Source organism: Pseudophryne corroboree, chromosome 12 (assembly GCF_028390025.1).
Source record: "Pseudophryne corroboree isolate aPseCor3 chromosome 12, aPseCor3.hap2, whole genome shotgun sequence".
NCBI lineage: Eukaryota > Metazoa > Chordata > Amphibia > Anura > Myobatrachidae > Pseudophryne > Pseudophryne corroboree.
Genome location: NC_086455.1, coordinates 39,963,908 through 39,988,598, shown reverse-complemented (window position 1 = coordinate 39,988,598; position 24,691 = coordinate 39,963,908). Strand labels below are relative to the sequence as shown.

General features: G+C 45.4%; 1 protein-coding gene across 2 annotated transcripts in view; it reads right to left on the bottom strand.

Annotated features, from left to right (window-relative positions):
* Positions 1 to 5,020: 5,020 nt before the first annotated feature.
* Positions 5,021 to 24,691, bottom strand: part of RTN1 (reticulon 1) — a 307,938-nt gene continuing 288,267 nt past the window's right edge. For both annotated transcript variants that reach the window (XM_063947364.1, XM_063947365.1), the window contains 6 exons: positions 18,205 to 18,412; positions 15,668 to 15,806; positions 12,131 to 12,200; positions 8,766 to 8,812; positions 8,619 to 8,677; positions 5,021 to 6,024 (listed from right to left, as the gene is read on the bottom strand). In XM_063947364.1, the coding sequence (XP_063803434.1) occupies positions 5,985 to 6,024; positions 8,619 to 8,677; positions 8,766 to 8,812; positions 12,131 to 12,200; positions 15,668 to 15,806; positions 18,205 to 18,412 (563 nt within the window). In that variant the 3' untranslated portion in view covers positions 5,021 to 5,984. The remainder of the gene's footprint in view (positions 6,025 to 8,618; positions 8,678 to 8,765; positions 8,813 to 12,130; positions 12,201 to 15,667; positions 15,807 to 18,204; positions 18,413 to 24,691) is intronic.

Genomic DNA, 24,691 nt, shown 5'->3' with positions numbered 1-24,691 from the left:
CTATTTTGTTGCCATGACCCTTCCCAGCAAGAACACGCCCCTTTTTGGGCTACACACCGAATGTGCGCATTGTTTCTATTTAAAATATGAGCACCATAATGAGAACTACTATGGGTGAGGGGTGATGGTGCAGGGATAGAGGCGGAACTAGCGGCAGTGCTAGGGGGCACCAGCCAAAATCTTGCCTAGGGCATCATATTGGTTAGGGCCGACTCTGCGTGTGACCCCTACACTGTCTTATCTGCTGCTTGGGCCGACCTCTTGTGTGTGACCCCTACTCCGCCTTATCTGGTGCCTGGGCCGACCTCTTGCGTGTGACTCCTACTCTGCCTTATCTGGTGCCTGGGCCGACCTCTTGCGTGTGACTCCTACTCTGCCTTATCTGGTGCCTGGGCCGACCTCTTGCGTGTGACCCCTACTCTGCCTTATCTGGTGCCTGGGCCGACCTCTTGCGCGTGACTCCTTCTCTGCCTTATCTGGTGCCTGGGCCAACCTCTTGTGTGTGACCCCTAGTCTGCCTTATCTGGTGCCTGGGCTGACCTCTTGCGTGTGACTCCTACTCTACCTGATCTGGTGCCTGGGCCGACCTCTTGCGTATGACCCCTACTCTGCCTTATCTGGTGCCTGGGCCGACCTCTTGCGTGTGACCCCTACTCTGCCTTATCTGGTGCCTGGGCCGACCTCTTGCGTATGACCCCTACTCTGCCTTATCTGCTGCCTGGGCTGACCTCTTGCGTGTGACTCCTACTCTGCCTTGTCTGTTGCCTGGACTGATCTCCTGCTTGTATGTCCAATTGCATTTCAACACTGTCTGCACTGCTCTCTGAGTCATACTCTTTAACCTGTATGAACTAATCTGCAACAGTGACTATTACCTTACTATTGTAGCTCATCATCCGTACCATTCAGTGACTGTTGTCCATCAGACTGTACTCAGCGTTGGACGCTACTCTGTTTTTCCTATTCCATTGGTGAAAATCTTATCAAGACCGGTTTTGATCATGTTTCTTGTGCATAAGCCTGGAGAAGTGATAAAGCAGTGATAAGTGGATGGTGATACCGCACCAGCCAATCAGCTCCTAACTGTCATTTTTCAAACCCATTTTGGCTGGTGCGTTATCTCCTTCCACTTCCACTGCTTTATCACTTCTCCAGGCTTAAAACATCTGCCCCATGTTTCCCAAACTCAATCTTCAAGGCACCTTAGCAGTCTAGGTATTACTTACAGTATATCCATGCTGGTGCACAAGTGGTATAATCGATCTGACATAGGTACTAATTAAGCCACCTGTGTTTAAGTATGGATATCCTTAAAATCTGCACTGTTAGGGTGGAGGATGGAGTTTGGGAACCACTGTCTTAGAACAACACTCAAACCATGAATATATGGAGGAGCCTCTGCAGCTGTGTTTTTGATGACTGTATTGACACTTAAGGATAAATCCAGAATTAATTGTAGTGATCAGATTTTTTGCAAAAATATTCAGTAGATTATATATTGGGTATCAATAAGTGTATTTTTTTTTGTCTCATGCTAATATTTATCAACATATTCTATATTTCTCTAAACATTTATATATAGCATAAAAAATTAAATATCATCTAACTGTATTCTGTACATCCAGTGCAAGATTTACTAAGTCATGGGCAAAACACTCCTAAAACCTGAGAAATGTCTGTAGCTACAGCTGTATTTGGAACATACAGTATGGTAGGCAGGGTGTTTATATATAATGGATATAGTGATACATTTGGATATTTTACCATTATTTGGAAAATCAAAAGTGTTTAATTCAATCTTATGTTATGTTATGTTATAATGATCATTTCAGCTTTTAATATTATTTATAAGAAAAGTAATTGAAAAAAAATAATCTTATTTATTGTAGCCCATGAATATTTTCCTTTTCAGGAACTTCTATAAAACCCAGTTTTGTATCTTTTCAAATGATGGTGTTGGTCAACACGTTCAGGCGGGTGTAGTATGGTATGTCGGCGGCCGGGCTCCCGGCGACCAGTATACCGGCGCCGGGAGCCTGACCGCCGGCATACCGTCAGCGTGGCGAGCGCAAGTGAGCCCCTTGCGGGCACGGTGGCGCTTTATTATCCCTCCAGGGGGGGTCGTGGACCCCCACGAGGGAGAATATCTGTCGGTATGCCGGCTGTCGGGATTCCGGCGCCGGTATACTGTGCGCCGGGATCCCGACAGTCGGCAACCTGAAGACCACCCTGTTCAGGCTACATTATATTATTATATATTATATTATAGTTGTGTGTGTAATCATTGTGACAGAAAATTAAGTCTGTCATTATGCATAACCATGGCACTAAACCTTATCTCAGTCCATACTTGCCTACCTGACCCTCTCCATGAGGGAGAAAATGCTCTGTTCCTGGACTTTCCTGGTAATGAATGATTGCCATCACCTGTGGTGAAACACCTTTCTTATCAATGAACTAGCTCACCACAGGGGATGGCAATCATACATTACCAGGAAAGTCCAGGAACAGAGCATTTTCTCCCTCATGGAGAGGGTCAGGTAGGCAAGTATGTCTCAGTCCCATTCCTGTGACATCACCCTGTTCTGCCAGGTAGTGTTTGAATTCTGCCTACATAGGGCCTAATTCTGAGTTGATCGCAGCAGCAAATTTGTTAGTAGTTGGGCAAAACCATGTGCACTGCAAGGGGGACAGATATAACATGTGCAGAGAGAGTTAGATTTGGGTGGGGTGTATTCAAACTGAAATCTAAATTGCAGTGTAAAAATAAAGCAGCCAGTATTTACCCTGCACAGAAACAAAATAACCCACCCAAATCTAACTCTCTCTGCAAATGTTATATCTGCCCCCCCCCTGCAGTGCACATGGTTTTCCCCAATTGCTAACAAACTTGCTGCTGCATTCAACTCAGAATTACCCCCATAGAGTTAACACTAGTGGAGAAGGTAACACAGAATGAAGTTTGAAGATGAAGATGCTTTTTGCAGTATGTATGGTACCACTGGGTGAAATAATCAGACGTCATGGCCTGGTCTACCACTGCTATGCAGATGATACACAACTGTACCTGTCCTTTGCTCCAGGTACTGATATCCCAGTAACAACCCTAAATGGCTGCCTAGCTGAGCTCCAGGAGTGGATGAGTGCCAGTTGGCTGCGACTAAACCCTGATAAAACATAAGTCCTGATGATAGATCACAGCACAGCCAACTGACAGGACTCATGCTTGGGGGTTCAGAATTACAAACCACTGAACATCTGCGGAATCTTGGTTTTGTCCTGGATATTGTCCTGACACTTAAACATCAGGTGTTAGCCGCAATCAAATCCTCTTTCTTTCATCTGAGGAATATAGCTAGAATCAAGCACTTAATTCCCCCAGAAGATCTGCCTATAGTCATACAGTACATGCATTTGTATCATCACGCCTAGGCTACTGCAATGCCCTCTACCTTGGTCTCCCAGCAAAAGAATTGCTCCGCTTGCAGATGGTACAAAATGAAGCTGCCAGACTATTAACAAACCAGCCCCGTTCTAGCCACATAACACCAATTCTCTACTCCCTTCACTGGCTACCTGTAAAATGGCGAATCATTTTCAAGATTTGCTTGCTCACTGTCAAAGCCCTACATGACCAAGTACCCAAGGTACTTGAAGCAGCTTCTGAATCCTTACTGGGCCACTCGATTACTACGGTCTGTAGAAGGACTACTGACAGTACCTAGAATCTCCCTGAATTCATCTGGGGGCTAAGCTTTCAACTTTGTGGCTCCGACTCTAGGGAATTCTCTTCCCCACGCAGTGCGAGAAGCTGCCTCTCTAGAATCCTTCAAAAACAGACTAAAGACTTACCTGTTTACTCGAGCATTTCACTAATATATACTTTTAAGCTTGTTTTGTATTTTTTTGAGCTGTAAAAACAATTGTAAATCATTTTCATTCCTTGAAGGAGAAAAGTGCTATATAAATAATAATAATAATAATAATATTATTATTATTATTATTATTATCATCATTATTAAATGGGATTACTACACTTTTTGAAATTACGATATTCTATGATGTTTTTCTTTAACTTAAAGAATACACATGTTCCAGGAGAATAATGTGGTGACACCGGGGAACATGTATGTCTCAGGCACAGGATGTTCATACGAGGGGGGGTGGTGGTTCAGGTCTTGTTTTTTTAATTAGCTCTAAGCAAGACACGTCTCAGGCCATAACATTGTAAAAATGAAAAAGACTATCACGTTAAACGTAAATAAAATAAAAATTTAGGTGTGCTTAGATCCAGAAGGCAACCTAAAACCCCAAGAAAGGTACCTGCCCAAGACATACCAAAAGGGGAGGTCCAAGTGGCAATATGCATCATGGAACACCCCCCCCCCCCCAGTGACTGGTGCCATCAAAACAAAGTGGGGGACACCAGGACACGATTCACTGCAAATGTGTCTGACCAGCTACATTAGGGAAGTGAGTGAGATCTGGAAGGCTTGCTTACTCCCACGGGCTCAGCCAGCCATACCTAGGGCACCATTGCTTCAGGGAGGTACCCAGCAGGCACAGTGGCCCACCGCCATGCTATTGGCTGCATGTTACCTGTTAAAATACTGCCTAATGTACCAAATTGGTCAGGGACTGCTTTACCTCCATGAATCTCCTGGATATTCTGGAAAAGTAGTCCAGTTTGCACCTGCCAAAACCCAGGAGAGCCAAGAGAGGGATGGGGGGGGGGGGGGGGTTACAGAAAGGGTACCCAGACTTCTGAAGGGGCAGGTGGAGTACGGGAGGACGCTGATCATAAACACGTAGCCTTGCCCCCAGCACCCGATTTCACTGGTGGTCTCAGCGGCCCTGTCAGAGATGAATCCTTCATGATAGCCCATGAATAAATTAACATAAGCATGTTATAAGACTCTTTAGTTATTGGTAAATAACCTGTTTACTGTGCACAAAATCCACTCATATGGTCTGATGTATACATACAAATGAACTCCAAGCAAATAGAATACACAAAACCTTGGCAAGAATCCAGTTTTATTCCCATTTGCACTGAAATATTAAGGTCAGGAAACCAGTAGATAGATACAAGTGAGTATGTGCCATAAATAGTTTTCACGGTCAAGAATATCATGTAGTTGTTCCATCTATAGGACGCTGTCATGATGTGTTTTGTCAGTTTTACAAGCAAACACAAAACAGGACCTTATACATTTAGTGACATTTTATTTACGCATTCAGTGTCAAGTACATAATAAGTGCAAATATTCAGTCCATAAGTTCGCTAGGAACTACATAGAATGGATTACAAACCGTAATAAACCGTGAGAGCTAGACCTGTCTACCGTACATGTAAATCTGTTTTCCCGAACCCTTACAACAGGAGTACTGCAATTTTAAGTCATACAAAAATGGAGAGAAGTACTGCACATCGATTTCACCTGTGCTGGAAAACACAAAACAGTCTACAGTTCTACGTATATATATATATTTATATCATTGAAATAACTCCAACCAGCGGGCCCAGAGACAATGAAGCAAGTCTGTACTACTGCATCACTGCCCTAAGCATAAAGCCCTAGCCGTACGTCACATTAAGTTATAGAAGCGCTGTCAAGAATAGCAGAAAAAACACTAAAAAAACATAATAAATTAAGAAAGTAAAATGAAATAAAAAATATTTTACTTAGGCTTCCAACATCATGCACTTTTTAAGCAACACAAAAAAGAAACACATCTAGTACACTTTTTGTATCTCTTCACTATACTTGAGTGCTTGACACGGCTGATTGCGAGTATTCTAATAGCATTACGAGCGGCTTCAGGAGAGCTGCTACTTGTTTTTGTTTTTTTTCAGATGTTTTGAGGAACACGGCGTGTTGAAGAGAATGGTGCAATAGATCTGTAAGTAAAGTGTAGTAACACAGCTGTTTCCACGTTAGACTCCACAATTTACCAAGAACTGACAGGACTCAACGTTTTATTTATTCCTTCAGTTTTGCACCAGGGATTTTGGCTTGGATCCTAAAAAAGTTTAAAAAGAAAATTTCTTTAGGAAATTAAACTATAATCACACATTTAAAATCACTATTACAATCAGTAGCACTGTGCTCATGTATTGCACACAGCTTGAGGAACGTGGTCTATTATCCAGAATAAATAGGACTCAGGTTTTGTTAGCCATTTGGATCAACATGCTTAAAATGTATAATTATGTTTTCATTTTAACCGTATGTCCTTGGGTAGTCATGCAGGGCCATCTTAAAATATAGGCACACTGGGCAGCTGTCCAGGGCCCCACAATTCTAGGGACCTTCAAACAGGGGTGGGTGGTGGTCACACAGTCAGAGCAACGAGGCAGCATTCTCTATCTGCCTCCCAGACAGACAGTGAAAGGCTGTCAGCATGATGATTGATGGATGTCTGGAGCCATGGAGCATGTAGAGAGACGGCATAGGACCGCAGGAAGAGCAAATTATGATTTTTTTTTACAATTGATTCCCGTGAATGTATGTGTAGAGGCCCCAGTGCAATGTTTTGCCATGGCCCACAATGCTGCTAAGACGGCCCTGAAGTCATGTAGGACATAAGTTTAAAGGGAGACAGTACCTCTAGAAGTCTAGCGCTAGCATTTCGGACACATTCATACATATAGTAAGTGATCCCACAACACACAAGAGAAGTAGGACCTTTTTACTGCATCCAACCCACACATCCTAAATCTATGTCATAGGGATGACCATTGACAGGTCTACCAGTGATGGTCTCCATCGATGGCAGGAAACCATAGTCAAGAACCCATCTGTGAGGTGTGACTCCGCCACTGACTGGCCAATCAGGGAAGGGGAAGGGGGGGGGGGCTATGTTGGTCACGTCAGGGGCAGAGCTAGTCTTTGTGCTTTAAGAGGAAAAAAACATAACTGCGCACTCTGCCAACGATGGTGAAGAACCATTGGATATCTGCCATTGAAGGCAAAACCACCAACTATTGGTGGCAAAATATTGGTAGTCATTAATCATGTAGAAAAAACAGGGTGGAATATATAGCACTAGACCTCTCCTTGCCCTTGTATACCCCCTACAAGCAAGTGGGAATATGTAATTAACGGGCTTACAATGGCAGATCGGATATAAAGATAATAGGGGACCAAATTCTATCAATTAGTGTTGATAACACATCAACTGTATTAATGGGGTTGGTGGTACTCCCCAGAGTCAGAAATAGCATAGATTTGTCTGGAGAAAAAAGAAGACTCTATGTAGGGGGCACTCTTAATTACAATCTGAATCCAGTATATTAATTGTCAATGTCTCATCAATTTAAAATGTAACTTTTATTAAATAAATATTAAGAATGTCGGACTAATTTATAGCAGGGGACATACAACACATACAACGTATACACAGATAATAGAAATTTTCTGGCAGTCAATTGATGCCTATATATTATGAATAATTTCTCAAATATAATACATATAGGTAGGCGGAAACTCTGGACCCAAGTTGAATTTAGGATAGATTAGCTAAGTCTTGTATGTGTGCTAATTGCACAAAACCCGTCTGCATCTTACACTCAGTAAGATGTGTGTTGAGACACACCTACAACCTTGAACAACTTCACAATATAGGGGGTAATTCAGAGTTGATCGCAGCAGCTAATTTGTTAGCAGTTGGGCAAAACCATGTGCACTGCAGGGGGGGCAGATATAACATTTGCAGAAAGAGTTAGATTTGGGTGGGTTATTTTGTTTCTGAGCAAGGTAAATACTGGCTGCTTTATTTTTACAAAATAAGCGAAAGAAGTGTAGGTAATATTGACAGGTGGGCGGTCCGGGACGTCCTAAGCCGACAGCGTTATTGCAATAGATAACGCGTTTCATCCGTAGGCTTGCTCACATCGTTAACACGGCGAGCGTCTTAGTGAAGAAAGCATGCAATGCTAAAGGGGACGTTATTTCTACCTTCAATATATTTCTGCACAAAGTTACACATTGCTGAAAATACGGGTTGTAATGCAATATGATTTCAGCTACCGACTGCACCTACATGTGGTATATACCAAATGAACACCATATTGCTGAGGTATTATTTTTTCTAGCTGATTATATTGTGAAGTTGTTCAAGGTTGTAGGTGTATCTCAACACACATCTTACTGAGTGTAAGATACAGACGGGTTTTGTGCAATGAGCACACATACAAGACTTAGCTAATCTATCTTAAATTCAATTTGGGTCCGGAGTTTCCGCCTACCTATATGTATTATATTTGAGAAATTATTCATAATATATAGGCATCAATTGACTGCCAGAAAATTTCTATTATCTGTGTATACGTTGTATGTCCCCTGTTATAAATTAGTCCGACATTCTTAATATTTACTTAATAAAAGTTACATTTTAAATTGATAAGACATTGACAATTAATATCCTGGATTCAGATTGTAATTAAGAGTGCCCCCAACATAGAGTCTTCTTTTTTATCCAGACAAATCTGGTCATTAACCATCCCTACTATGGAGAACCTAGAGATCATGGAACACCCCCCCCCCCCCCCCCCCTGAGTATTCGGTCACAGTTATATATGCAATGTAATTAAATATTACAGCGTATCAACTCACTTTGCCACGACTGTGTTCATGTTTGTCCGCACAAGTCCCAAATACTGGTCAATTTGTGCCTGGAAATGTAAAATTGTTCAGTAATTATTTATTTAGATATTATAAGTTGAATACAATTAGACATTTTGTGCTCCCAATATCCCTTACCTGATACTTGTCATATACGGCTGGGAGAGAGAACATCGACACCACAGCTAGAAATCAAACACAAAAAAAGTCTATTAAAAAATACAATTACATGTACATTTATTAATAAAAATACTGGTCTAGCTAAGCATGCAGCAAAGGGAACACGGGCACATGTTTATCAGGGGGTGAATACTATACACAGGGTTAGTATTATGTATGTAAGTGATCTTTAGCATACATGTGGGCGTAGCCAGAACTTTGTGGTCCCCATAGCAACATTTTGAAGGGGTCTCTGTCCCAATACTTGCAGAGAGACACATTTCCGCAGCATTTGTGAATTTATGCCCCAGAATAGTGCCCTAGTTAATTTTCTGAACCATAGTAGGGCCTTAGTTTATGTAATCCCCCATAGTAGTGCCCTAATTAATTTTATGAAACAAAGAAGTGCCCTAGTTCACGTTATGTCACACTGTAGGGCGGCCAGTACACATTATGCAACACAGTACCCCCAATTCACATTATGACGTATTACAGTGCCCCACTTCATAATATGCCACAGTATAGTGCCTCCACTTCATATTGTGCCACATTACAGTGCCCACTTCATATTATGCCACAGTATAGTGCCTCCACTTCATATTGTGCTACATTACAGTGCCCCACTTCATATTATGCCACAGTACAGTGACTCCACTTCATATTGTGCTACATTACAGTGCCCCACTTCATATTATGCCACAGTATAGTGACTCCACTTCATATTGTGCCACATTACAGTGCCCCACTTCATATTATGCCACAGTATAGTGACTCCACTTCATATTGTGCCACATTACAGTGCCCCACTTCATATTATGCCACAGTATAGTGACTCCACTTTATATTGTGCCACATTACAGTGCCCAGATCATACAGTATTATGTCACATTATAGTGCCCTTCAGTTTATTTTATACCACATTACAATGAGCAGGTCCCAGGCCACAACTAGACATATTGTAGGCCCCAAGACAAAAATTTGTAAGGGCCCCTATGTACCACCAATTCATGAAAATCCTATATAATAAAAGGCTAATGTTGATCCAAACCTCTCTGAGGGGAATTCAAGTGTTCTGTGCACCGGTGGACACTAGAGGTTGCCCGTTGGAGCAATTCAAGTGATGCTCCATTCATGTGCGCACAGCCGCCGGCGCTGACATTGCTGTTATGTTGTTCCGTCATTTTGACGGGATGGTAACTAGTTGTAAATAACACACGTAACTGTGACAGGGAAGGTGGGCCCCTCCAGGGTCGGACTGGCCCATAGGGGTACAGGGGAAACCACCGGTGGGCCCCACTGCCTGGGGCACCACTCCTTCCGCTAGGGATCAGATTCGAGACTGTGCACTTGTATTATACATGGTAGATATGTTGCATTACACTACACAAGACTATTGTGTATTTCAAGCCTCTGTGGGGGTTGGCCACACCCCCTTTGAAGGCTGACCACACCCCTAAGTATGGGCCCCTATCACTGCATTCCCCTGGTGGGCCCTTCATGCCCCCGTCCGACACTGGGCCCTTCTCAGCTCTGGGCCCCATAGCAGCTGCACTCCCTGCACCTGTGGTAGCTACGCTCTTGCACGTGGGTGTTGCTATGGAAATACAGTTGTTGAAAGATCAGCTATAGAACCAGGAGTGTAACACAAAGTCCATGGATCCCACAGCAGGCAATGCCCCGCCCCCGGCTATATGAGTCCATCCTATCCACAGACCCCGGCAATCCACTTTGGAGGAAGTGCGAGGTGGGTACATGGACAATGAAACCAGGTTTGGGCTTTCAGTTTGTACATTATAATCATCACACCCCAATGACTGTAACTGTGAATGAACACATTGGGCTATATTTCCAAAGTGACGGCTTGTATAAGCTACTGCTGTTCTGTGGCCACTAACATAAAGGGCCCTGATTCTGAGTCGGACACGGCTCTGTTCGTACTTGCTGTTGCCAGAGTTGCGGCTGTCAGTATATGCAAATGGTAGAATCGGCCCTTCCCCTGGTGCACAAGTGTGTGTCTGAATGTGCAATGACCGAGACAACCTCTTTGAGCATCTCTGCAGTAAGTGTTTCTTTACACGCCACCATTGGGGAACCATCAACACTTGTAGCTGCCATCTGGAAGGTAGTTTCTCCATCTGACCCTGACCTACGACTGCAGCTGTGCTTATGTGAATGCAGCCGCTTGCAATGACGCACCTGCGACACTCGCATTATGCGCCCATGAGATAGACAATTGCACGTACTTCTAGCCACCTCCTAGTCAGCCCCTAGGAACGCCCATCACTTTTTGGCAAAATACTGGGAACAACCCTGAGAGACTCTATGGCAGGCATTCCCAACCACGGTCCTCAAGGCACACCAACAGTGCAGGTTTTAGTGATATCCAGGCTTCAGCACAGGTGACTTAATTAGTACCTCAGTTATTTTGTTTTTTTGCCATCTGTGTTGCAGCCTGGATATCACTAAAACCTGCACTGTTGGTGTGCCTTGAGGACCGTGGTTGGGAATGCCTGCTCTATGGGGTATATTTACTAAGGTGGGAGTTTTCTTTAGTATTGGAGATGTTGCCCATAGCAACCAATCAGATTCCACTTAACATTTATCTAGCTGCTTCTAGAAGATAATAGCTAGAATCTGATTGGTTGCTATGGGTAACATCTCCCCTTCTAAAAAAACTCCCACCATAGTAAATATACAGGTATCTCTTTGTTACCATAATTATTAATTACAACTAGATATATTTGAGTAAAAATTTAATTTAGTAGATAATATTTGATCAAATACTCTCTATGCCAGTGAAAGGCACCAAGAGGTGATGTTGGTTAACCACGGGTTACCCAAAGTGGCCCAATGTAACTGGAATGGGATGCGGTTATGTGACCGGTGGTCAGGAGACCGTCGATCGCAGTACCGACGCCGGAATCCCGAAGCCTGAATAGCCTGCTGGTCGGCATGTCTACGACACCCATACAGTGGGAATAGAACCTGTGGCGAGCGCAGCAGTACGCAAGGGGCTTCGTTGTGCTCGATCCCCCACCGCCAGCCATCTAATAGGCGGGATCCCAACTGCCGGTCACCCGAACCCAACCCACCGGAACACGTAATAACAAGTAAATGGGAAAATGAGGCAAGCCTGAAGGGGAGAAAGGCTAAGTTTCCAGCTTTTATAGCCATTTGTCATCTAAACAGCATATTCCAAAATCATACAAAGAATGAACCCTTTGGTAAACAAACAAAAATATATTATGTACTGTAGATACATGGACCCATTGCCTATAGAAAGCAATATTTTATTTTATGTAATGTAACAAGTGTATGTAGTATGCTACTGCGTCATTTCTTACCCATGATGAGAAGCGTTAGACCATTAAACAGAGCTCCGACGTACGTCAGCAGCCACATTAGTACCGCAAACTACAAGGAGACAAGAAACATACAAATCACTTTGGTGGTTTCAGCGGAGTCAAATCTAGACCTTATTACATTGAAGACCTGGTACACACAATGCCCTGCAACATTTCCTCTAAGTAGATTTTAGCACACTGGGGCAGATGTATTAACCTGGACAAGGCATAAGGAACTGATAAAACAGTGATATGTGCAAGGTGATAAAGGCACCAGCCAATCAGTTCCAATATGTAAATGAACAGTTAGGATCTGATTGGCTGGTGCCTTTATCACCTTGCACATATCACTGGTTTATCACTTCCTTATGCCTTCTCCAGGTTAATACATCTGCTCCACTATTAGGTACTGTCACTCTTCTTTTAGGGGCCCATTTATCAAGTAATATTTGCGACTATGTGCCCCAAAACACCCGTTTTCGGGGATTAGCCACACATATTAAGTATCACCTTCATGTAAGAAGGAGGGATTCCTCCATTTCTGCCCGCAGCCCGATGTATCCATATCGACCAATGGGGTGGATGCAGAATCCATTTTTTTGTAGTTAGATGATTTTTTCTGATCTTGCCATCAGGAACTGTGATGTCGCTCGCAGTACTCCAAAAGCTGCTGGAGTTTGAGGGTGGTGACAGGCAGCGATCCAGAAAATAGATGGGTGTCTGCCCCCTTTCCGGGTGTTCCGCAGCCGGTGTCCCCCAGCAACGTGATTTTACTGGACATCCCGAGTAGGGTTACTCGGATATCTGATGTGCACACAGTTCATCCGAACCCCGGCAGGGGGAGTCTTTATACTTATACTGTGGCTTTTACATATTTCAGCATGGCTGCTGCGTACAAATACTCAGTGGCTGAGCTATAGCACCCGCCTACGTATCCGCCCCAGTACCCTCTAACGTTCACTGACAAAACCATGTGTATCTAGCACAGGATATGTCTGATATTGCCTGTGCACTGGTCATAGAGGTTTGATGAAGAGTTAGATGGTGAAAGATAAGTACAAACTACCCAGGCCTGCATCTAACCAATGGCTTGGGCCAGTAAAGGAGGCATAAACAGGGTCTGAATACTGAGTGGCCACGCATCATGACAGTCTCTCCATGAGAGTGCAACATACACGGAGAGGAGTTGCAGATGGCCACTGAAGGGGCGGGGCCGGGAGCTCGGTCTGATTAAGCCTAATGCTGCGATTTACTAATCTATGATGTGGGCATTTGGCCAAAATGTTGTGACTCTCATTAGATAGAGTCATACTGATCCCCAATTCCTGGCATCACACTCCCCATCCGGTCTACGTCAGTAGGAAGTGGGCGGGATGCAGAAGAGTCACCCATCCTCTGGGGGGACTACTCAAAAAATCGTATTACAGACATGGCGGGAGAGAAACTAAGGGGGACATGTACTAAGCAGAGATAAGAGCGGAGAAGTGAGCCAGTGGAGAAATTGCCCCATCAACCAATCAGCTGCTCTGTATAATTTTATAGTATGCAAATTATAGATGTTACATCAGTGCTGATTGGTTGCCATGGGCAACTTCTCCACTGGCTCACTTCTCCGCTCTTATCACTGCTTAGTAAATGTCCCCCTTAGTAACCTAATCCCCCTAATATTCTAAGATGATAAAATACCTTGTTAGAAAGAGGAGAGTCTCCTCTTTCAAGTGCATGGTTGCCCCCTATCACAGATAGTCTCAGGGACACTTCTAAATTTTAAAAACATTGTCCCCAATTTTGATGGTGTTGCAATTGGCGATTATCGGTATCGGCGTCGCGGACGCAGTGCCAAGGTACCTTTACGATGCTGCTTGCAGTGTGGAATTAGTCACAGATTGATTGACAGGAAGAGGCTGTTTGGGGAGGTAACGGGGAGCGTCTGCAAAAACACAGGCATGTCATGACCATTTTTGGGGCATATCTTGACGTGTGACTGCGATCCCATATGCATAAAGCATGCCACCGGCGTTGCAGCTCCCGCAGCTATTCTGCGTGGCCATGGTGGCACTCGGAGTTGATGTTCTTCGGAGTATGACGTTGCTGACAATGTTGCTATGACTTTAGTGGGTATCTGTTTTCACTTGTGTGCGGCTGCTACGTTTGCTTTTCTTCGCAGTTCTGACCCTGAAAAGGATCGCTGCTCTGTCAGAATTGCAATTGCATCTGAATCCAGCACCATAAATATTTTTCCAGTCGGGATCACCTACACAATGAGATTCCCTTTTTCTGCATATTACATGTAATGCCTAAAATGTGCTCTTGCGCCCTAGCTTAATAGGGTAATATTTATTATAGAAGAGTATTTAAAATGCAAATAACTGTTATAATAAAATACAGACACTGATAGGGACTGCAGTGCCGAGTCGGCTGAGCCAGTATTGCGCATGGCGTGCACCAGTGGATGAGGAGAGCATGGCATAGAATCTGCAATATTGGCAGGGTGTAAATGCTAGTGATTTGCAGCATAAAGGCTTAAGGGCTCCATACACTACAACGATATGTCTGAGGCTGAAGTCGGAGGCGATTTCCCTTGAACTCTCCCGAGATATTCCCGGGAGTGGTTCCGTACGACTTGGTACATTTTGCATGCGATATATCGTATGCGATCCCTGCCATGCCTGCGGGAACCGACATATCACGAGTGCAACACTAACGATCTAGGGGAGCCGATCCGACCCTCACGGGAACACGGATCGGATTGGGTACACCCCCAAAATAGATATATCGGCCCGAAATTGGATGAAATCGGGCATTATCGCTCTAGTGCACAGGTTCTCCAACGGTCCCCACACGGTTCATGTTTTGCAGGTCACCTGTAGATTTTTAAAATGTGACAGTTGGTGATACACAGAGCAGCTGCTGGGTGACATGGAAAACGTGAACCGTGTGGGGTCCTGACTGAGGACCGAGTTTGAGAACCACTGTTCTAGTGTATGGAGCCCTTTACTCTATACTCTATCCCTTACCTCCCAACATGACCTTCTCCAGGAGGGACAGAATGCTCTGTTTCTGGACTTCCCTCTTAATTTATGATTGCCCTCACCTTTCTTGTCCATCAACACAGGTGCCGGCAATCATAAATTAAGAAAGAAGTCCAGAAGCAGATCGTTCTGCCCCTCCTGGAGAGGGTCATGTTGGGAGGTATGCTATCCCATTGTCATTGGGATTATCCCTAACTGCATTGGCATTGCTTGTAATGGAGAGTGTGGAGGAGGCTTCCACAAGTATCTAACAGTTTGCGAAGAAACATGATGCGTCATTAGTGCCACTTTATCCAGTAATAAATGACCAGCTCCGGAAAATCTGGGAACCAGTAATTAGTGAGAGTTGTTTTATTAACATTATTTAATTTGTTAATTGAACCCAGGTCATCGCATCAGGAAACTTATGGAAAAATATTAGCGCACTGTACCGAGTGGATTGTGGGGGGTCAGAGATTCTTACTTGATATCTGTATGCACCAGATCTACATAAAATCAGCCGTACCTTCAATGAATCCACCAGATCCTGTACTAGGAACAGCCTCCTCAGCTCCCGCACTATGCTGTTTGTGTACACCTGAAGGCAATCTGTGTACTTCTGGATTTGTTCTTGAGAAAGGGAGACTTCCAAATCCAAGTAGCTCCTGTAAAGTAACAAGTGCAGTTTAGTTTATAAGCATTTCCGAAAGATCATCTTTTTTAAACATGTATTAATAGTTATGGGTCACTGAAATCCACTCTCCTTAACCAGTTCTCCTTGCACGAAACGCACATAAACATACTAAGCCTAGACTTGGAAAAGCCTTGACCTTGCAATACTACAGTAGAGGGGGTGTCCTAACATTACCTTGACGTATTCTGCTATTTACAATCTGGAGCATAGATTTCTTCATTCATACTAGGGTATTCAATTATCCGCAAATTCGCTGGAATTTTTCGCCCGCAAATTTTTCGCGCCAATCGGCCGAAAATTGCCGTGAAACCGCTCCATTTTTCAATTTTTCGCCCGAAAATTTTTCGCGCCAATCGGCCGAAAATTGCTGCAAAAACGTTCCGTTTTTCGACCTATTCAATTCCGACCGGGTTTCACGTGAAAATTCTTGCAGTGAAAAGTGCAGGTGAAAATGGGGAAATCGGCCTGTACCCCAAAAAAAGCTAAACTAACATAGGAAAACAGAAGAGAAGTGTGTTTAGAAATCACATTAGAGAGTTTTTGGGGACTTAAATTGTGTGAAATGGCTGATATATGCATTTAAAAAATGAAAAAAAAAATTATAGAAAGCAAGTTTTTTTGAGCAAAATAAATGCTCTCATTAAATTTGGGGTACATGAAAATGGGTATAAGTATATATTTGGGTCATTTTAGGGTACTTTAAAAAAAAAGTGGAAACAAACCGATTACTCCCATCTGTAAGCCTAAAAAAACCCTGTCCCACTCATAAAGCACCCCAATATACCTGTCCCATACCTTGAACCTCAATTTCCATCACATTTTACTTTTTCACCCCAAAAATGACATGTCATTATTGGCCAATTAAAAATAATTAAAAACTTCAACGTGCCTAATTAGTCATTAAGGGGGGTGTCCCAGGAGTTCTGTACCATATCCAAAAATTTTTACCTTAAAATAGTGACTTTTCCCAACTTTTCACCTGCTTCAGAGAAGGTGAAGTGAAATTAGTGAAAAAATGATCAGTGATAAATTTTCGAGGATAATTGAATAGGCTGTAATTGCGTTTCACGTGAAAAGTCCGATTTTTCACCCGAAAACCGGACTTTTCACGTGAAAAGTCCGTTATCACTGCTAATTGAATATACCCCATAGTGTGTGAGTTATTAGTGAGGTGGGAATGATAAGACCTATCAAATATTATACAGCTGATAATAATTTATCAATTTTGGGAATAAATTCAATTTGGAACATCTGGTCAGCCAGACAATTGTATACTGTTAGAAGGAACATAAATTGGTTGACTTAAATGGATGTCTACTAGCAAACTCTTAAGAACAAGGGGGGTCATTCCGAATTGTTCGCTCGCTAGCAGATTTTAGCAGCATTGCACACGCTAGTCCGCCGCCCTCTGGGAGTGTATCTTAGCTTAGCAGAATTGCGAATGAAAGATTATCAGAATTGCGAATAGACACTTCTTAGCAGTTTCTGAGTAGCTCCAGACTTACTCCTACACTGCGATCAGCTCAGCCCGTTTCGTTCCTGGTTTGACATCACAAACACGCCCTGCGTTCGGCCAGCCACACCCCTGTTTCTCCAGACACTCCCGTGTTTTATCCTGGCACGCCTGCGTTTTTCCGCACACTCCCAGAAAACGGCTAGTTTCCACCCAGAAACACCCACATCCTGTCAATCACACTCCGATCACTTCAACGATGGAAATTCTTCGGTCGGACATAAGTAAATCTACTAAGTTTTGTGCTAAAATACTTAGCACATGCACGCTGCGTACCATGCACATGCGCATTTTCGCCTTAATCGCTCCATTGTGAAAATCGGCAATGAGCGAACAACTCGGAATGACCCCCAAGGGACTGTGATAAAACAGTCATACAGTGTGATGCAACTCTGCTGATACGTTCCTACATCATTAGAAAATTCAGGAATTCTCTTTAGGAGCTGGGGTGAAACAATTATTACCTGTTAGGGATGTTAGTTGGTACAAAGCATATATATTCCAAATTAGGCATCTGTAATTGCTCTGTACAATTATGTGGACATAATAGATTTATTCAACTTAAAATTAAATGGCTTTTTGCATTAACCTGGAGAAGGCATAAGGAAGTGATAAACCAGTGATATGTGCAAGGTGATAACGCACTAGCCAATCGTCTCCAATATGTAAATGAACAGTTCGGAGCTGATTGGCTGGTGCGTTTATCACCTTGCACATATCACTGGTTTATCACTTCCTTATGCCTTCTCCAGGTTAATACATCTGCCCCATTGAACTGAATATTTCCACCAGTACTGTCCACATCATGTGACCAGACACACATCAGACTTGACAGAGTACAGTGAGAACTGCTTACTTGAATGGATGTCCCTCATCGGTCTTCTGTACAGCCTGTAAAACGGACTTGTAGATTCTGAAGCTGATTGTGGCTGAGAGAGCAGCAAGAGCTAGGTAGGCAATAACACTGACCACGCTGAACTGAGTCAGGGAGAAGAGCATCAGAAGGACACTTCCAAATACAATCGCGCTCTGCTTCACATCACGCCAGTATAACAAGTCAACAGCTGTAAGAAACACATAAGGAGTTAGTATCGGTCATAAAAATATTTTCCCATATTAGAAGCTGCACTGAACGGCCAAAAGTATATGGACACCATTCCAATGTGTGCCTGGCTGTACCCATTGCTAACAAGTGCATAAAATCAAGCATACAGCCATGCAATCTCTATAGTCAAACGCACAGGCCATAGAATGGGTTGTACTGAGATAGCCTTGTCCTAGGATGCCACCTTCATAACAAGTGATATTCATGTGAGGCAGAGACAGCTAGAACGGGTGGTCTTCAGTATGCCGGCTGTCGGGATCCCGGCGCACAGTATACCGGCGCCGGAATCCAGACAGCCGGCATGCCTTCACTTATTCTCGCTCGTGGGGGTCCACGACCCCCCTGGAGGGAGAATAAAATAGCGTGGCACCGTGCCCGCAGCGTGGTGAGCGCAGCGAGCCCGCAAGGGGCTCATTTGCGCTCCCACACTGTCGGTAAGCCGGTGGTCGGGCTCCCGGCACCGGTATGCTGGTCGCAGGGAGCCAGACCACCGGCCTACCATACTACACACAGCTAGAACAGGTAGGCAAGACACACTATGGGGCAGATGTATTAACCTGGAGAAGGCATAAGGAAGTAATAAACCGGTGATATGTGCAAGGTGATAAAGGCACCAGCCAATCAGCTCCAATATGTAAATTAACAGTTAGGATCTGATTGGCTGCTGCCTTTATCACCTCCCACATATCACTGGTTTATCACTTACTTATGCCATCTCCAGGTTAATACATCTGCCCCTCAGAGCGGGACTACTTATTGCTGATGCGCATAAGAACCGGCTGAAACACATCTGAGCTACAAAGTGCTGTTGGGAGCAACGTTGGCACAAGAACTGTTGGTCGGGATTGGGTTTCCATGGCCGAGCAGCCACACACAAGCCTTAGAGTATATAGGGGGTGGGGGCTAGACTGCACACCCAAATTCTTACCATGATAAGGGGTGCTACCATGCTGAGACTTGTAGTGCCACACAGAACACTGGTAATCAGATTCATTATAATAAACTCTGCAATTTAGCATGGAGTAAAATTGAGGTTCTTAGCATAACTTTGGCCAATAATATGGGCCCACCTATCACAGCCAGGTGACCTCATCAGGTGGGTCCCTAACATTCCTAAGGTTCAATTTTGGAGCAAAGGAAACATGTTGTCTAGTGTGAGGAGTCACACTCCTCTATCTGGTTGGTTGGTTGGTTGACTGACAAATAAATCTGGATTTTGCAGATGCCAGGAGAACGCATCTTGGCAAAATGCGTACAGCTAACTGTACAGTTGGCGGAGAAGTAATAGTGGTCTGAGGCTGTTTTTCAAAGTTTGGCCTATGCCCACTATTTCTAGTGAAGGGAAATCTTTATACTACAGAATTCAATGGCGTTCTAGAGAATGGTGTGCGCTCAACTTTGTAGAAGCAGCTGGGATGGCCCTTTCCTGTTTCTGCATGACAATGCCCATGTACAAAAAGTGTCATCCGTCAAGAAATGTTTGGTGTAAAAGAACTTGACTGGCCTACACAGAGCCCTGACATTACACCCATCTAACACCTTTGAGATTAATTTCAACGCTGACTACGGGCCAGGCATTATCGCAAACTCTGTGCCTGACATAACCTCTGTTCTTGTGGCTGGATGGATGTCAATCTATGCAGCCATGTTCCAAAATGTATTGGAAAGTCTTCCCAGATGAGTGTAGGCTATTTAGAGGCTGCTATAGCAACAAATGGGAGGCCACCCTATACTAATATCCATGGTTTTGGAATGAGATGTACAGCAAGCACATAGGGCCTAATTCAGATCTGATCGCAGCAACAAATTTGTTAGCAGTTGGGCAAAACCATGGCCCTCATTCCGAGTCGTTCGCTCGGTCATTTTCTTCGCATCGCAGTGAAATTCCGCTTAGTACGCATGCGCAATATTCGCACTGCGACTGCGCCAAGTAATTTTACAATGAAGATAGTATTTTTACTCACGGCTTTTTCTTCGCTCTGGCGAACGTAGTGTGATTGACAGGAAATGGGTGTTACTGGGCGGAAACACGGCGTTTTCGGGGCGTGTGGTTAAAAACGCTACCGTTTCCGGAAAAAACGCAGGAGTGGCCGGAGAAACGGAGGAGTGTCTGGGCGAACGCTGGGTGTGTTTATGACGTCAAACCAGGAACGACAAGCACTGAACTGATCGCAGATGCCGAGTAAGTCTGAAGCTACTCTGAAACTGCTAAGTAGTTTGTAATCGCAATATTGCGAATACATCGGTCGCAATTTTAAGAAGCTAAGATTCACTCCCAGTAGGCGGCGGCTTAGCGTGTGTAACTCTGCTAAAATCGCCTTGCGAGCGATCAACTCGGAATGAGGGCCCATGTGCACTGCAGAGGGGGGGAGGGGGCAGATATAACATGTGCAGAGAGAGTTAGATTTAGATGCCACACTCCACGCTTCTTAGCTGCAGTTTTGTGGGGCACCTGCCGCTGTGCAGGTTCCGTACTGCCTCTGTTATCTCCAGCCCCGGCAACCCCACTGCTAGCTGCAGCGTTGCCGCCCGCACTGAGGTGCGCCCAGCTCCTTCACAAACTTTAGCTGGCGGGCAGCGCTGCAGAAGTCCGAGCTGCTTGCAGGCTCCGACCCCCTCCTCCCTCCAGCTGCAGCGTCTCCTGGGAGCTAACCAGTCACTGCCAGTCTCCCCTTATCACAGTGCCCAGCAGCCGCAAGATCCGCGCCGCGTGCATGCTATGACCCCCTCCTCCCTCCAGCCGCAGCGTCTCCTGGGGGCTAACCAGTCACTTCCAGTCTCCCCTTACCACAGTGCCCGGCAGCTGCGCGAGGTCTGCGGTGTGTGACTGAGGAGGGGGGAGGGATGCGGACGGGCAGAGGAAGCAGGACTCCAGCCTAAGAGAGTCAGCCATGCCAAGTCTCCACCAGCAGCAGATCCCAACAGGTTGGAGTGGAACAGCAGCAGCCAGCAGCAGTGACTCCGGTAACACACATCTGTCTGTCACCACTGTCCTGTCCCTAATACCAATCTCTCCCGTGCCCTGTGTTCTGTCATGTCCCTGTCACCCCTGGCCTTGCCCTATCACCCTTATCCTGGCCCTTTCACCGTTATCCTGGCCCTGTCACCCTTATGCTGGCTGTTACCCCTATCCTGGCCCTGTCACCCCTGTGCTTGCCCTGTCAACCCTATACTGGCCTTGTCACCCCTGTCCTGGTCCTGCCTCCCCTACCCTGGCCCTGTCACCCTTATCCTGGCCCCGTCGCCCCTGTCCTGGCCCCGTCACCCCTGTTCTGACCCCGTCACCCCTGTCCTGGCCCCGTCACCCCTGTTCTGACCCTGTCACCCCTGTCCTGGCCCTGTTACTGCATACCCTCCAACTACCTTTTTGGCAGGTACAGTACCCGCAGCGCCTCCAGACCCCTCCCCAATGCACCACACCTCCGCACCTTCCACTCCACCACATGCGGCACTCCACCCCTCCCCCACGCGCTGTGCCTCCAGACCCCCTACACCACCCGTGGCTCCCACTCCTCCGCCCCTTCACCATCCACAGCACCTCCAGACCCCCTCCACCATCCACCCCCCATATACGTCTCCCCCCACACCTGCCCCCCTCCACCGGCAGCATCTGCAGACACCCTCCTCCATCCGCGGTCCCCCCCTCACCCACCCATGGCACCCCTGCACCTCCACCACCTGCAGCATCTGCAGACACCCTCCTCCATCCGCGGTCCCCCACTCCCCCACCCATGGCACCCCTGCACCTGCCCCTCCACCACCTGCAGCACCTCCGGACCTCCTTCCCCATCCGCCGCATCACCCGTACCTGCCCCTCCCCTACCCACGGCGCCTGCGAACCCCTACCCCACCCCCGGCACCCCCGCCCCTTCCCATCCCACACCACCTCCGGAACCCTTCACCCATCCGCAACATCCCCACACCTGCCCCTCTCCCACCCGTGGCACCCCTGCCCCTCCCCCACCTGCAGTGCCTCCGGACCCCTCCCCCATCTGCAGCCCCCACTCCTCTGCCCCTCCCCCACCACCTCCCGACTCTTCCCCATCCGCCCCCCCCCGCTTCCGCCCCCCCTCCACCCGCAGCATCTACAGACACCCTCCCCCATCCGCAGTCCCCCCCGCACCCGCTACATTCTGTACATCGTGCCCTGCAGGTGCTGTTCATGCTGTCGCAAGGGGCTGCGCCTCCTTCACCATCGCACGCCCTTTCATTGTGCAATATTTAACCACTAACAAAGGAATGCAGGTAATACTCCATATAATACAAATATTGAACCCCATGAAGGCATGCAAGGGTTAAGGGGGCGTAGCCCCTTGCGACGGTGTGAAGAGCGCCCGTAGGGTGCGATGAAGCACCTAGTTAGTAAATAAGCCCCTCCGTGTTCCGACTATTTGTTTTCCTGAAACCGGAGTTCGGACTGGTTCCTTTGGGTTACTGCACATTCACCGTTTATTAGCAAATAACTACCATTACATTGGAGGAGGAAAATAAATCTGACATGTACTTCACATGCTTCTTCTTCCCACTACACGTGACCCACAAATACATTTTTAATAAAGGCAATTCACACTTGTCAAAAATAAAATGTTTTCCTGCATGGAGGAAATGTAATTTCTTTAATATAAGTGGGCGTTTGGCACCACAGATTAGTTCCCTACTCACGGAGAGAGATCATGCCCTTAGTATTTAATTCCTGTATGTGATTTTAACCTATTCTTTGCTGGGAATAAATTTGATTCCCACTATAATTGTTTTCATTTATAGAAATATTCTCAACTCTTGTTTTGTTATAGAAGCTTTCTGTAAGCACTCCCCTGTGCTTTGTTTTCTGTTGTTTCTATAGGGCTGTACATTTGATTAAAAAAAAAAAGTTTTATCCATAATTTTTGTTTTGTCTTTCTTTTTCTTTTTCTAATATTTATTTGCTGACCTGTCTTGACAAACCTGTAGATTTTAGCTTTTAAAATGTAACTTCAAACATTTTTTTGCTTAATTATATCTTATCAAGGGGAATGTTTATAGAATGTAATGACGGGAACTATAGGGGAATCTGGCGTGAAAAGCAAGAGGACCGAAAAGTCCCAACACCCTCAGTGTGTGTCCAATCTTCCTCGATCTTTTGGGATGACCTTCTCAACGGATCTTCTCAGAATCACAATGTCCCGCAAAAGAAAAAGATGGGAGAATATGTTCATGTGATCTGCCTTGCATGCACTCCGTCCCTTTATTCCAGTGATTTTCAACCTTTTACAACTCGCGGCACATGGAACAAGTTTTAAATATTGACAAGGCACATTCAAATATAATGGTGATGCACGGTGCAGTTGCGTGTCCTAGGATGTCATGTTGCAGCTTCTCCATAGGTAATGCCTGAGCCACAACTGAGAAAGCCAGAAGAGCCCACCACTGCCTGGGCCCAAAATTAGAACTGGCTCTGCAACTACTAAACCCACCAGTATTGATCGTTCCAGGGCCTCAGTAGTGGCAAAACACTGATGGGCCTGGCTGTGCTTCTATGGCGGCACACCTGGAGACTGCTCAGGGCACACTAGTGTGCCACGGCACAGTGGTTGAAAAACACTGCTTTATTCCCTTAGGAGATGATGATATGTGCATACCGTACTCACATCAAAGTGTGGGATTCTCCACATATAAAGGCATCTTTCAATCGGGAAAACTTCTTACAGGAGTGGATGGTTCTCCCATCTTTTTCTTTTGAGGGACATTGTGATTCTGAGAAGGTCATCCCAAGAGATCGAGGAAGATTGGACACACACTGAGGGTGTTAGGACTTTTCGGTCCTCTTGTTTTTCACCCCAGATTCCCCTATAGTTCCCGTCATTGGCAGTGCGCAGTGGGGATACATTTGATTTGTTGTTGTTCTGTTTGCATTGGGTGTTTAGTGACACCCGGAGTGTACCCTACTGCATCCGCCTAGGGCGCAGCTGTTCCCTATACATTTTTGTTTTATAGATTGTAAGTTTGCAAGCAGTGCCCTCTTACCTCTCTGCCTGTCTTATCACTTTGCTTGTTCACAACTGTAAACAAGAAGACGCTGGCCAGCGTTGAATGCAGGATTTCTAGAGGGGGCAGTTTCCAAATGCAATCCACAATCTCCCGCTCTGCGGAACATTGGAGCAAGTGCGGGAGTCTGGAGGAGCAGTAGAAGATCCTAATACGGACTCTGTACGCATTGGTCTTTTTATACACTGGACACTATGTAATACAGTATACATAT